Below are 12,650 nucleotides of genomic sequence, written 5' to 3'. Positions count from 1 at the left end.
GTCCAGGAACAAAAACCGTGCTATTCTGAGGTACAGGAACCAGCGCGGGGGAGAAAACCCATGCCGAGGCTACAAGAAAAAGGCTACCCTTGTGGTCCTTGTATAGAAAAAAAAAGCATAGGGATAAATAGTCGCTGAACTCCGAGAAAATGGCCACCAACCATGCTTCTCACAGAGACTAACAGAAAATGGCCGAGGACCACGCTGTACACAGAAAATGGCGGCAGCACATGCAGAGCCCACAGACACCAGCAGAGAGACAGATGACAGCACAGGAACACAGACAGCCAGCGCAGCCCCCAATCAAGGATCAGAGCCCCCCGGATGACCCCTGGCCCTGGTACACACCGCACCACAGCCCAGTCAAGGGAGAAAAGGAACCCCCTTAATCGACCTTCCAAGGGAATGCCCAGCTGCTCTGTCCTGCCAAGTCAGGGAGAGCTGTACTTAACGTCCAGACGAGCTGGAGGCATCCCATCACAGACCCACACTAAGCAGTACGTTGTGGCTGCGGGCCACGGCACACTGTGACAAAGACATCCGTAGTCTGGTGATATGTGTGCCCCGGAGCATGTAGCTCACCGGCCGCCCCTGGAGCCTGAGGGGCATGTTGTAGTCGACCCAACGCATAGCTAGGGTCTGCACACGCTCAATAGCCAGGCTGGGGAGACTAAAAGGATCTATATTAACCAGCCTGTCACCAAGCCGGCTGTTGATAGAAGATTACAGGATCTTAAGATCTTGCGCAAAAAGCCAAGGCAAAAATCAAGAAAAAACCCAGGACTAATGGTCCTGCAGGGAGCCTAGGTTCTTCTTCACTAGGCAGAAAAAAAAAAAAAAACTGAGCTGCAGGAAGCAGGCTGAGGGGTTATTGCCAGAGGGACCACCCCCTGGATGGAACTGTACAGTTCTGTTTTTCACATGTATTACATGTTCTGCCTAGTCCTCTCCTGAAGGTGGTGTAATAACCTACGGTCAAGATTAATGGAGCTGTGTCAGTCAATGAACGAAAGAGAAATAGCACCTGCATAGTGCCTTTAAAGAGCCTCTCCTGTCTCTCCAGTGTGAAAGCCCGGGGGCTTTAACACTGGAGCAGTGTGCTTGCAGATGGTAAAAGTCCCACAAGCCGCATCTTTGCGGCGCTGGAGATATGATGTATATACTGCTCCTAAAGCTCCCTTGCCCATTGAAAACAATTGGGCAGCACTGCCAAACCACCAGCATAGTGCCGCATTGTGGGCAGTTTTAACCCTTTTTTAGAGCTTTACCACCCGCCCCAGTGTGAAAGTAACCTAAAGCCTTGTACACAGGATTGGATTGTTGGCCAACAGAGCATCTGACTTTTGTCTGAAGGGCGTGTGCCTGTCTTGCATACTAACAGCACACAATTGTCGGCCAACAAACCCAAACGTAGTGACGTATTACAAGGAATTTCAGTTCTTAGGCGCCACCCTTTGGACACCTTCTGCTAATCTCGTGTTTGGTGAGCACTGATTCTGAGAAAGGGTGTTTATACTTTGGACTTGCGTACACACGATACAAAAATCTGAAAACAGAACGTTGTCAGACGAAAATTTACTAGTCTGGCATCCATTTGTTGGAGGAAAGTTGGACAACAATTGTCTGAAGGAGTGTACCAATGGTCGGATTTTAGGCAGTCTCACCACACAATTCCCTGCCGGAAATCTGATTGCGTGTACGAGGCTTCAGAATCTTGTGGCACAGTTGGAAAACGCTAACATTTTAGCATGTCCACTTAAATCATAATACACAGTGATTAAGAAATACAACTTGAAAGGAAAAATTAAAGAATTATAAAAGAGGAAACTTACCATTAGTGCCCTTATGCAGACAATCAATCCCAAGTGAAGAGTTTTTTTCTTTTAACTGTTTAGCTCGTATTTCAGTCATGGTTTGTATAGGACTCAAACCACTGTTCTCAGCAAGTGACATTGGAATGGTTTCAAGCGCATCAGCAAAAGCACGCATCGCATACTGTTCCAAGGATGGACACTAAACAGAAGAGAGATGGGGGGGGGGGGAGAATTATTAATACCTCCATTGCACAGAATATAGGTCTATTACTACAGTAAAGGAAAGGCATTAGCAAAGGCACTGCATATTGTTCTAAGTGTAGACACTTAACAGAGGGGGGATATGAATACCTGGTTAGTGAGAATTAAAATTATGCAAGAAAAAAAAAAAAATAAAAAAAAAAAAAGAAGATCAGATTCACGGTAAAGGCAATATATAGTAGTTTTATATATTTTCTTTATTATGGACCGAAAAAAGATCTTTAAAACAGGTTACCTGTAAAATCCTTTTCTTTGATGTACATCAGGGGACACCGAGCCATAGTAATTACTATGTGGGTTATAGGGCCACTGATGGGTGATGGACACTGGCACGCCCTAAGGCAAGAAGTGTACTCCCTATATAACCCCTCCCACTACTGGGAGTCCTTAGTTTTGTAGACAAGCAATACAAGTGTATACCAAGAAGGGAGGGACCTCTCTGTCCCCTGATGTACATCAAAGAAAAGGATTTTACAGGTAAGCAGTTTTAAAAATCCTATTTTCTTTTCTTACATCAGGGGACACAGAGCCATAGTACTTACTATGTGGGATGTCCCATAGCAATGGCAACTGAAGGGAGGGAGACAACAAAAAAAACAGGAGGTCAGAGGACTCATACTGCAGCCTGCAGTATACTACGCCCAAAGGAAATATCCTCATGAGCTTTAATATTGATTGATAAAATCTGATAAACGTATGAACCGAAGACCAAGTCACGGCGTTACAGATTTGAGCCAGAGGCCTGATGATGCACCCCCCAAGAGGCACTAATCGCCCTGGATGAGTGTGCGCCAACATAAGGAAGAAAGAATTTTCTTTTTTAAGCTGAAGCTTGAACAATCACTTGACAAATCCATTTGGTAAAGTGGATTTTGACGCTGCCTGTTCACATTTTGGACCCTTTGGCAGTACAGAAACGTGAACGTAAACAAAACGTGTTTTGCGAACCTGAGCGGTCGCTTTTAAATAGACTGATCGCTCTTACTACATCAAGGGAATGTAATGCCTTCTCTTCCCTAGTTTGAGGCTCTGGGAGAAAGAATAATATCTTGGTTTAACCACTTACAGACCGGACCATTTTGCTGGTCAAAGACCAGACCACTTTTTGCGATTCGGCACTGCGTCGCTTTAACTGACAATTGCGCGGTCGTGCGACGTGGCTCCCAAACAAAATTGACGTCCTTTTTTTTCCCACAAATAGAGCTTTCTTTTGGTGGTATTTGATCACCCCTGCGCTTTTTATTTTTTGCGCTATAAACAAAAATAGAGCGACAATTTTGAAAAAAACGCATATTTTTACTTTTTGTTATAATAAATATACCCCAAAAATATATAAAAAAAACATTTTTTTCCCTCAGTTTAGGCCGATACGTATTCTTCTACATATTTTTGGTAAAAAATAAATAATCGCAATAAGCCATTATTGATTGCTTTGCGCAAAAGTTAGTGTTTACAAAATAGGGATAGTTTTATAGCATTTTTATTATTTTTTTTACTAGTAATGGCGGCGATCAGCGATTTTTATTGTGACTGCAATAACACGGCATTTCCTCCATTCAGCCATCCCGTGAGACGATCGCGGGTATGCCCGCGGCGATCGAGTCCGCGGTTCCCGCGACCGGACTCACGGGGGTCCCGCCCAGCGCGGGAGCACGCCGCCGGTGGCGCGCTCCCGATGGCAGGGTGGCATTGAAGATTGGACGTACCTGTACGCCAATATGCCTGCCCGTGCCATTCTGTCGACGTACATCGTCGTGCGCTGGTCGGGAACCGGTTAAATGAAAACCTGTTACCACTTTTGGTAGGATGAGGACATAAAACCACCTCATCCTTATACATGATGAAATATGGCTCTTACAAGACAGAGCCGCTAGTTCTGATACTCTTCTAGCAGAAGAAATGGCAACCAGAAAAGATTAACTTTCTTGTCAAAGGAAATTTCTCGTAAGGTAATAGCCGATTCAGCAAAGCCGATAAGACCAATTTTAAATCCCAAGGATTTAGAGGTGCCTTGATAGGGGGAATAAACCATGTTATCCCCTGAATAAGTTATGCACCAAGAGTGGGAAGCAAGAGGCCATAGGAAAAAACAATGATTCTGCAAAGCCAATCAGACCAATTGTAACCTCCCTGGCGGTATGATTCATTCTGGTTTTAGGTGCTGAAAGCGGTACAATTATTTTGCATGGAAATTTGGTGTTTTATATTGTAGTCCTGTAATTCTTAGGAATAACTCTCTTAAATCTGTTCAAACCAGAGTCTAGCAGACATCCCGGGTATGATAAAGTTTATAATATAAAAATTATTCAATGTAATCAAATCCAAAAACACAGAAATTTGCTCATTTGCAGAATTGTTGCTGTCATTAGATTTAGTGTTTGATGACGAATTTCCCTACAAATCGCTATCACTCAATTCTGCAAGTGAGTCTAATTTATTATCGCTGTTTTCTAGTTGGTCTAAAATCACTTTTGACATAAAGGGACAATTTTTGGTTGCTATGGGCAATCTCCAAATTCCAAGCAGCAAAAACAGTATTTATAAAAGTGCATGCAGGGCACTGCACAGACCACTAGGGACAAAGGGGTGTGTCTTTTTTATACAGTACTGTAATCTGTAAGATTACAGTACTGTGCGTTTTTACTTTTTTGAATTTGGCGCCGATCTCCGCAGGGAACGGAGCTCGGCGGCACTCGGGCACTGTGTGAATCGAGCGGAGGACGGCTCGATCACACAGCGCAGAGGACATCGCTGGATCCAGAGGACAAGGTAAGTAACCTCCTCTCCCTGTATCCAGCGATGCGATGCTCGGGGTTACCGCTTATGATAGTAAAATCCTAACCCGAGCCAGACTCGGGATTACCGCCAGGGAGGTTAAATACCAAGGATTTAGAGGTGCCTTGATAGGGGGATTCATTTGTGTTACCCCCTGAATAAGCTATGAACCAAGAGTGGGAAGCGAGAGGCCAAGAAAAAATAAAAACAAACACTGACAAGGCCAGCTTCATTTAAGATCCCATATGCAGAAAATCAGGGACCCTTCCTTTGACATACATACTTGGGTGCCAAACCCTAGAGCCACACCAAGAAACATACTTTTCAGACTCTCGTGATTCTGGAAGCTGGATTCCTGGCATTAATAAAAGTAGACACTACTGAAGGAGATCACCCACAATCTTTTATAAAGTGGGATTCAACAGTCAAACCTGTTAAATTTTTTGTCCATAAGGTAGGATGAAATACTGGACCTTGTGCAAGTAGGTCTGGCTATAATGGCAGAGTCCGAAGGACTCCTACTGCCATCTTTATGATCGGTAAATCAAGATCTTCTGGGACCCTCTGGGGCCACCAGAATTGGCTCCTTTCATTCCTGCTTAATCCTGCGGAGAATCTCAGGGAAGTAGCAGAACTGGAGGAAAAGCATAGATCAGTGAAAAATGATCCCATGGGAAGACTAATGTGTCTGTTCCACCTGTTAGCTGATCCCTTGTTCTCGTCACACAAAGTCGTCGACTTTGTTGTTGAATCTGGACGTAAATAGGTCCATGTCCGGAATAGCCCATCTCTGATATATCGCTAGGAAGATGTCGGGGTGAGGAGATCAATCTCCCGGAAATAATTGTTGGCGACTCAAGTAGTCTGTCAATTTTCTATTCCTGAAATGAAAATTGCCGATAGATAAGGAATGTTGTGAACTGCCCAAGCTAGAAAATTTTTCACCCCTTTGGGCTGCACGACTTCTCGTGCCCCCCTGATTGATGTAAGCCACTGCCGTGGCCTTGTCAGACTGAAACCTGACAAGACAGTCCTGTAGTCTGACCGTCCCAGATTCTAGGGCCAGACGTACTGCCCGAATCTTCCAAAATGTTGATAGGCAAGGTCCTCTAACCTGGACCATCTCCCCTGGACAGAATCTTCTTCCAGGGCTGCTCCCTAGCCTAGAAGGCTGGCATCTGTTAACACTTTCCAGGATAAAGGTAGAAAAGATCTTGCCTTTTGCACGATAACCACCAATTTAGGCTCCGACTTGCGTCGGGGGCCAAGCGTCTTGGAAAAAATCAAGGCCTGAATCTTTATTCCAGACCGACAGGATGGTGTTTTGAAGCAGTTTGAGTGAAAACTGCATGTAAGGGACGGCCTTGAAGGAGGCCACCATTTCCCCTAACAATCTCATGCACAGCCGAAAGGAAGGATTTTCCTTTGTTTTGATACGCTGAATTAGTCCTACAATGGAACCGATTCTCGTCTGTGGTAAGAATACCTTCTTCTGTACGGTATCTATAACCAGCCCAAACTACTGTAATCTCCTTGATGGTTTTGAGGTTTTAGGGCGTATTCAACCCAGAGATTCCAGGTAGTTACAGCTGTGATCAGACCCTGGTTTAGACCTGAGACTTAATGATCTATTAAAAGGTAGATCTTCAAAATAGGCACTTTTAAGGGTTCAAGGCATAACCCCCAAGAAGGGGTTAAAAAGTGCCCGTGTTGCAGCGTTTCTGAATAGTTTTTCAGGCCCACTAGTGGTCGAAAAAAACCCTCACACACTGGGGCGTTTACCGCTGCGCTTTTTGGCCGCTAGCGGGGCACTTTTAACCCCCGCTAGCGGCCAAAGGAATAATAGTGCCTGCAAAGCGTTTTGACAGCGGTGCTCATTAATTACAATGGCTAGGGTGGTGGAGGAGCAGTGTATTCATCGCTCCTGCACCGCCTGAAAGATGCTACTTGCAGGACTTTTTACAACATCCTGCAAGCGCACCACTGCAGTGTGTGAAAGCACACTTTACATACGCCATTTCAGCCCAAAAGCACCTGAAAAACACCCCAGTGTGAAAGGGCTCAGTGCTTTTTGGCCGCTAGTGGGGCTTTTAACCCCTGCTAGCGGCCGAAGAAAGGGTTAATAGCGCCTGTGTTGCAGTGCTGCCCATTCATGTCAATGGAGGGGGCGGTGTGGGAGCGGTGTATACAATTGCTCCCGCGCCGCCCAAAAGATACTGCTTGCAGGACTTTTTTCCCGTCCTGCAAGCGCACCAGTGTGAAAACACTCAGGCTTTCGCACTGAGGTGGCTTATGTTGCTTTTCAGTCGCTATTTTTAGTGTTAAAATGCCAAAGTGTGAAAGGGGTCTACGCCTCTCAAGCCACCCCAGTATGCTAAAAATAGTGTCTGGAAAGCACCTCTCCTGACACTCTAGTGTGAAAGCCAGAGTGCTTTCTCCCTTGGGCGGTGTGCTTGCAGGACGCTAGAAAAAGCAGCAGCTTTGAGTCGGTGGAGGAGCGGTGTTATACACCGATCCTGCCCATTGAAACAAATGGGCAACGCTGCTGAAGCACCTGCGAAGCGCATCAGCGCTACAGGGGCGGTATTAACCCCTTCTTCGGCCGTTAACAGGGTTAAAAGACGGTGTAACGTTGCTAAAACTAGAGGCACTTTACTGCCAACGCCCCTCCCCTCGTGTGAAAGTGGCGCTTTACCACCGTTTTTCAGCCTCTAGCCAATAGCAGAAAAAGGTTAAAATGACCCACAACACTTTGCACACCGCTCCAAAGAGAAGCTAGAGAAGGAAGTGCCACCTGAGTGTAATATAAGAGAAAGCTTTAATGACAGTATAAGGTCACACTTACAGCAAAAAAAGTTAAAAAGGCTCATCTGTATATATGATGGTCCATAGCATGGTCCTCAGATCCAGATCCGTTGGTGCTGCAGATTGTTGCGTCTCGGCCTGGAGCGTGTCCTGTGGCCGTCAGGAAAAGGCTGGGGCTGGCGTGGAATGCACGTGATGTCATGGGTCAAACTTCGGGGGAGGACTTCCACCAAGAGGAGAGACTGGATTGGCTGGCACACAGCCCTGCAGCACCAACAGATCTGGAGACCATGCTATGGACAATCATATACACAGATGAGCCTAACTTGTTTCCTGTAAGTGTGACCTTCTACTGTGTCATTAAAGCTTTTTCTACTACTCCTCAGGTGACGCTTCCCTCTCTACATTTTTTTTTACTTAATACAGAGTCAGCTCTCCAAGGATAGCAGCTGCCATTTGACCAGCCACGATACTTGCTTAACCATTAAACTGTCAGATATATTGTTATGGACTAATTGCCTAGCTAGTTAACATCCCAATTATTGTATGCACTTACGCATTTGCGCTCAGTTACCATTACCTTATACATAGCTCCAAAGATGCTGCTTGCAGGAGTTTTTTTATTTTTATTAACGTCTTGCCAGCACATCGCCTCAGTGTGAAAGACACCTTTCACACTGGGTCGTTTTGCAGGCGCTATTGCATAAAAGAGAAAAAAAAAAAAGCCCACAAATCATCCTGAAACAGCCGCTGCTGTGTCTTTAGTGTGAAAGCCCTACCGTCCTGGAGCAGTGCACTAGCAGGATGGTAAAAAAAAAAAAAAAAAAAAAAAAAAAAAAAAGTCTTGCTAGCAGAATCTTTGGATCGGTGTGTATATACCGCTCCTGCCATTGAAATCAATAGGGCACCGGAGCTATACCCTTTCTTGGCCGGAAGCGGGGGGTAAAACCGCCCCACTAGCAGCTGAATTGCGCCTAAAAATAGCGGCGCTTTACCGGCGACGCACCTCCCGCCCCAGTGTAAACGTAGCCTTAGGCCCCGTTCACACTGAGGTGTTTGTAAACTGCCAGTAAAATAATGAGCACTTTGAAGAGCTTTTCAGGAGCTTTTGAAGAGCTTTCCATTCATTTCAATGGAAGGGGGCATTTTTTCACCACCATGCCAGCGCATTGCCCCATTGAAGAAGCATTGATTTTAATGAAAATAGGTTTTCATTAGCTTTTCGGGCGCTTTTTTAAGCGTGAAAGTGCCTGAAAAGCGCCTCAGTGTGAAAGGGGTCTAAAGCTTTCACACAGACTGCAGGGGAGCAGTTTTTCAGGCACTTTATAGGTGCTATTTTTAGCCCAAACGTGCCTGAAAAACTCCTTAGCATGAAAGGGGTCTCACGAAAATCTATTTCCACTAGACCCCTTTAACACTGGGGCATTTTTAAGGCGCTTTTGGGCTAAAAATAGGGCCTGAAAAACACCTTCCCTGCAGTCTCGGTGAGAAAGCCTGAGTGCTTTCACACTGAGGTGATGCACTGGCAGGATGTTAAAAAAAAACTCCTGCAAGCAGCATCTTTGGTGTATACATCGCTTCTGCCCATTGAAATTAATGGGCACTGCTGCTGAAGCGCTTGCAATGTGCAATGAGTATTCATTAGATATTAGATATCTTCATTCAGATGAAAGCCTGAAACCACTTTTGGCAAAAAGCCTGGACCAGGGCGCAACACTACTCTACCTCACGACTAATCAAATATGTCTTGGTGCCCCCTTGGTGATTGATATAGGCCACAGCCGTGGCATTACCAGATTGAATCCAGACTGGACAATTATTTAACCTGGAGGTCCAGGTTCTCAGAGCTAGATACACTGCCCAAATTTCTAGGATGTGGCTGGGCAGGGCTTTTTTGAGTTTTGACCACTGTCCCTGGACAGTCATCTAGTCTAGTACCACCCTCCCCAGCCTAAGAGGCTGGCATCTGTCGTTACTACTTTCCAGATTGTTCCTTCAGCAAATTCTGGCTTTGTAACCAACTGAGGATTTGAGACACTCTTGGGGACAGCCACCTCGGCAAGTCCAAAGCGAGGATTGTCTTGTTCCAAGCAGAGAGGATTGTTTACAACAGTCTTGAATGGAACTGGGCATAGGGGACTGCTTCGAATGAAGCTACCCTTTTTCCTAACAACCTCATGCAAAGGAGAACTGAAAGATTTGCTTTTGACCTGACCATCCATACCAGCTCTTGTATGGAGCCGTTCTTTGCTAGAGGCAAGAACACCCTTTTCTGGGCTGCATCTATGGTCAGGCCTAAGTAATCCAGCCTTCTTACTGGTTTTAAAGGAAGACTTCTCTAGGTTGAGGATCCAACCGAGACTTTCCAGGTAACTGGTTGTAATGCGTACGCTTTGCCTTAAGCGAGTCACTGACTGGTCTATTAACAATAGATCGTCTAGGTACACCAACACTGTTATGCCCTGTGCCCTCAACCTGGCTAGAGGTGGGGCCAGTATTTTTGTGAATACCCATGGTGCTGTGGCTAGTCTGAAGGGTAAGGCCGCAAACTGAAAGTGCCGTTCCACTTCGAATCGCAGAAACCTTTGGTGAGCGGGAAATAGGATTTTTAAAACAGCTTACCTGTAAAATCCTTTTCTTGGAGTACATCATAGGACAGTCTCAATAATTACTTGGTGGGTTATAGGCCTACCTTCAGGTGTTGACACTGGTATAACCAATACAGGAAGTTGACTCCCCTATAAAAACCCCGCCTTCCAGGAGCACTCAGTTTTTTAGCCAATATAAGTAATATACTCTCACCCCATAAAACAAAGGGGTGGGAGCTCTGTGTCCTATGATTTACTCCAAGAAAAGGATTTTACAGGTAAGCCGTTTTAAAAAATCCTATTTTCTTTATCGTACATCATAGGACACAGTCTCAAGTAATTACTTGGTGGGATGTCCCATAGCAATGCTACTTGAGGGGAGGGAGACAACTCGTAGGGTAACCCCCAGACCTGAGGACTTACACTGCTGCCTGCAGCACACTGCGCCTGAAGGCGATATCCTCATTCCATCTTACTTGCACTTGATAACATTTTGCAAACGTATGTACTGAAGGGCAAGTCGCGGCTTTGCAGATTTGAGACCTGGAGGCCTGGTGACGCACTGCCCAAGAAGCATCAACCGCTCTGGTAGAGTGCGCCTTAACTTGAAAAGGGGGAATCTTTCCCTTTAAATCATAAGTTTGAATTATAACTTGCCAAATGCACTTCGCGACAGTAGATTTTGATGCTGCCTGTCCCTTCTTAGGACCCTCTGGCAGAAGAAATAAGACATCAGTCTTACGAATCGGAGCAGCTTTCTTAAATACATTTTGACTGCTCTCACTACACCAAGACAATGTAGTGCCCTTTCTTCCCTGGAACAAGGTCTTGGGGAAAAAAAACCCTGGCAGGACAATATCTTCATTCAGATGAATGCCTGAAACCACTTTTGGCAAAAAAACCTTACCACCACTCTGTCCTCATGAATAATCAAATATGACTCTTTACAAGAAAGAGCAGCCAATTCTGAAATTCTGAAAAAGGGAACATGCTGCAAAGGTTCGAATGGCTGTTTTTGTAACACTGACAAAAACGAAATTTAAGTCCCAAGGGCTTAAGAGTGGTTTAACTGGCGGATTAATCCGCAGCACTCCTTGCATGAAACCCTGGACTAAAGAATGCATGGCAAGCAGTCTTTGAAATAAAAATTGATAAGGCTGAGACTTGGCCCTTAATAGTACTCAGGGCCAACTTCATCTCTACGCTTAATTGTAGGACGGTAAAAATTCTGCCTATGATATATCTCCGAGGGTACCAACCCTTGGACTCACACCAGGAAACATAAGCTTTCCAGGCTCTATAATATACAGCTCTAGAAGCTGGCTTCCTAGATCGTCTAGGTAAGCCAAGACAGTTATGCCCTGTGCCCTTAACCTGACTAGAGGTAGGACTAATACCTTCGTAAATGCCTGAGGTGCTGTAGCAAGCCTGAAGGGCAAGGCTATTAACTGAAAATGCTTCTGTTCTACTTTGAACCGAAGAAACCTCTGGTGAGGAGGACATATATGGACAAGCAGCTATGCATCTCTGATGTTGGACGCCAGAAGTTTTTCTCCTTGCAGGATGGAAACGACTGACTCCATGCAAATGGAGTCGATTTTCAGGAACCGATTTAGATTACATAGACCTAGACTTGGTCCGATATCCCCATTTGGCTTTGGCACCGGGAACGTTTGATCTCAGAAAACGAGATGGTGGAAACTCTTAAAGCTCTAGCTTGTATCCTAAAGACACTGGAGAATCCATTTGTCCTGAATCTCCCTTTGCCAGTCTTCTGAGAACATCAGAAGTCTTCCGCCCCACCCACCCTTGGTGAGGAGATGCCTCTTCATAAGGTGGTCTTGTATTCTGCTTTGCAGACTTGTAGCCTCAGGTCTTTATGCCTGGTCTGATGGCAGAGACCGAACAGTTTAAAAGAAAGACGCTTATATTTTCTTTTGACTGGCAAAAAGAGTACCATTTCCGCTGGAAATTGTTTGAATGTATTTATCCAAACTATCAAATAATCTTTCTCCCTTAAAGGGGAAACTAGTTAGAAGGTTCTTACAGGGTGTCTCAGCTGACTAACCCTTTAACCAAAGGGTCCTTTGCATATGTACAAGTACAAACGCAAGGCGTGATGCCTGGTGAATAGAATCCTTCACAGCGTCTACAGCAAAGCATAATGCTTTAGGTAGCTCGGCCAGTTCCTGTGCTTGTTGTGCAGGGAGCTCATCTGAGAGCATCTGTGAACTGGTCCTTTAAGGACTGACAGATGGCTATAGCTGCAATTGCAGGCTGAGCAACAGTACCTGCTCAGAAAGGATTTTAACAGACCTTCCAACTTCTTATCTGTTGGATCTTTAAGCATAAGCGCATTGTCCACTGGGTAAAAAAAAATTTTGACATTGGAAATCGCAGCATCAAC

The 12,650-nt window shown here is 45.2% G+C and overlaps 1 protein-coding gene across 1 annotated transcript in view; it reads right to left on the bottom strand.

Annotated features, from left to right (window-relative positions):
- Positions 1-12,650, bottom strand: part of CCT5 (chaperonin containing TCP1 subunit 5) — a gene marked incomplete in the record, with an annotated part of 307,206 nt that overhangs the window by 32,572 nt on the left and 261,984 nt on the right. Inside the window, 1 exon segment of the mRNA XM_077491963.1 lies at positions 1,833-2,013. Within this exon segment, the coding sequence (XP_077348089.1) occupies positions 1,833-2,013 (181 nt within the window).

The sequence above is a fragment of the Lithobates pipiens genome, unplaced genomic scaffold (assembly GCF_037356315.1).
Source record: "Lithobates pipiens isolate NorthernLeopardFrog02 unplaced genomic scaffold, aLitPip1_a1.2 Scaffold_19, whole genome shotgun sequence".
Classification (NCBI taxonomy): Eukaryota; Metazoa; Chordata; class Amphibia; order Anura; family Ranidae; genus Lithobates; species Lithobates pipiens.
This window is presented reverse-complemented; position numbering and strand designations above follow the sequence as displayed.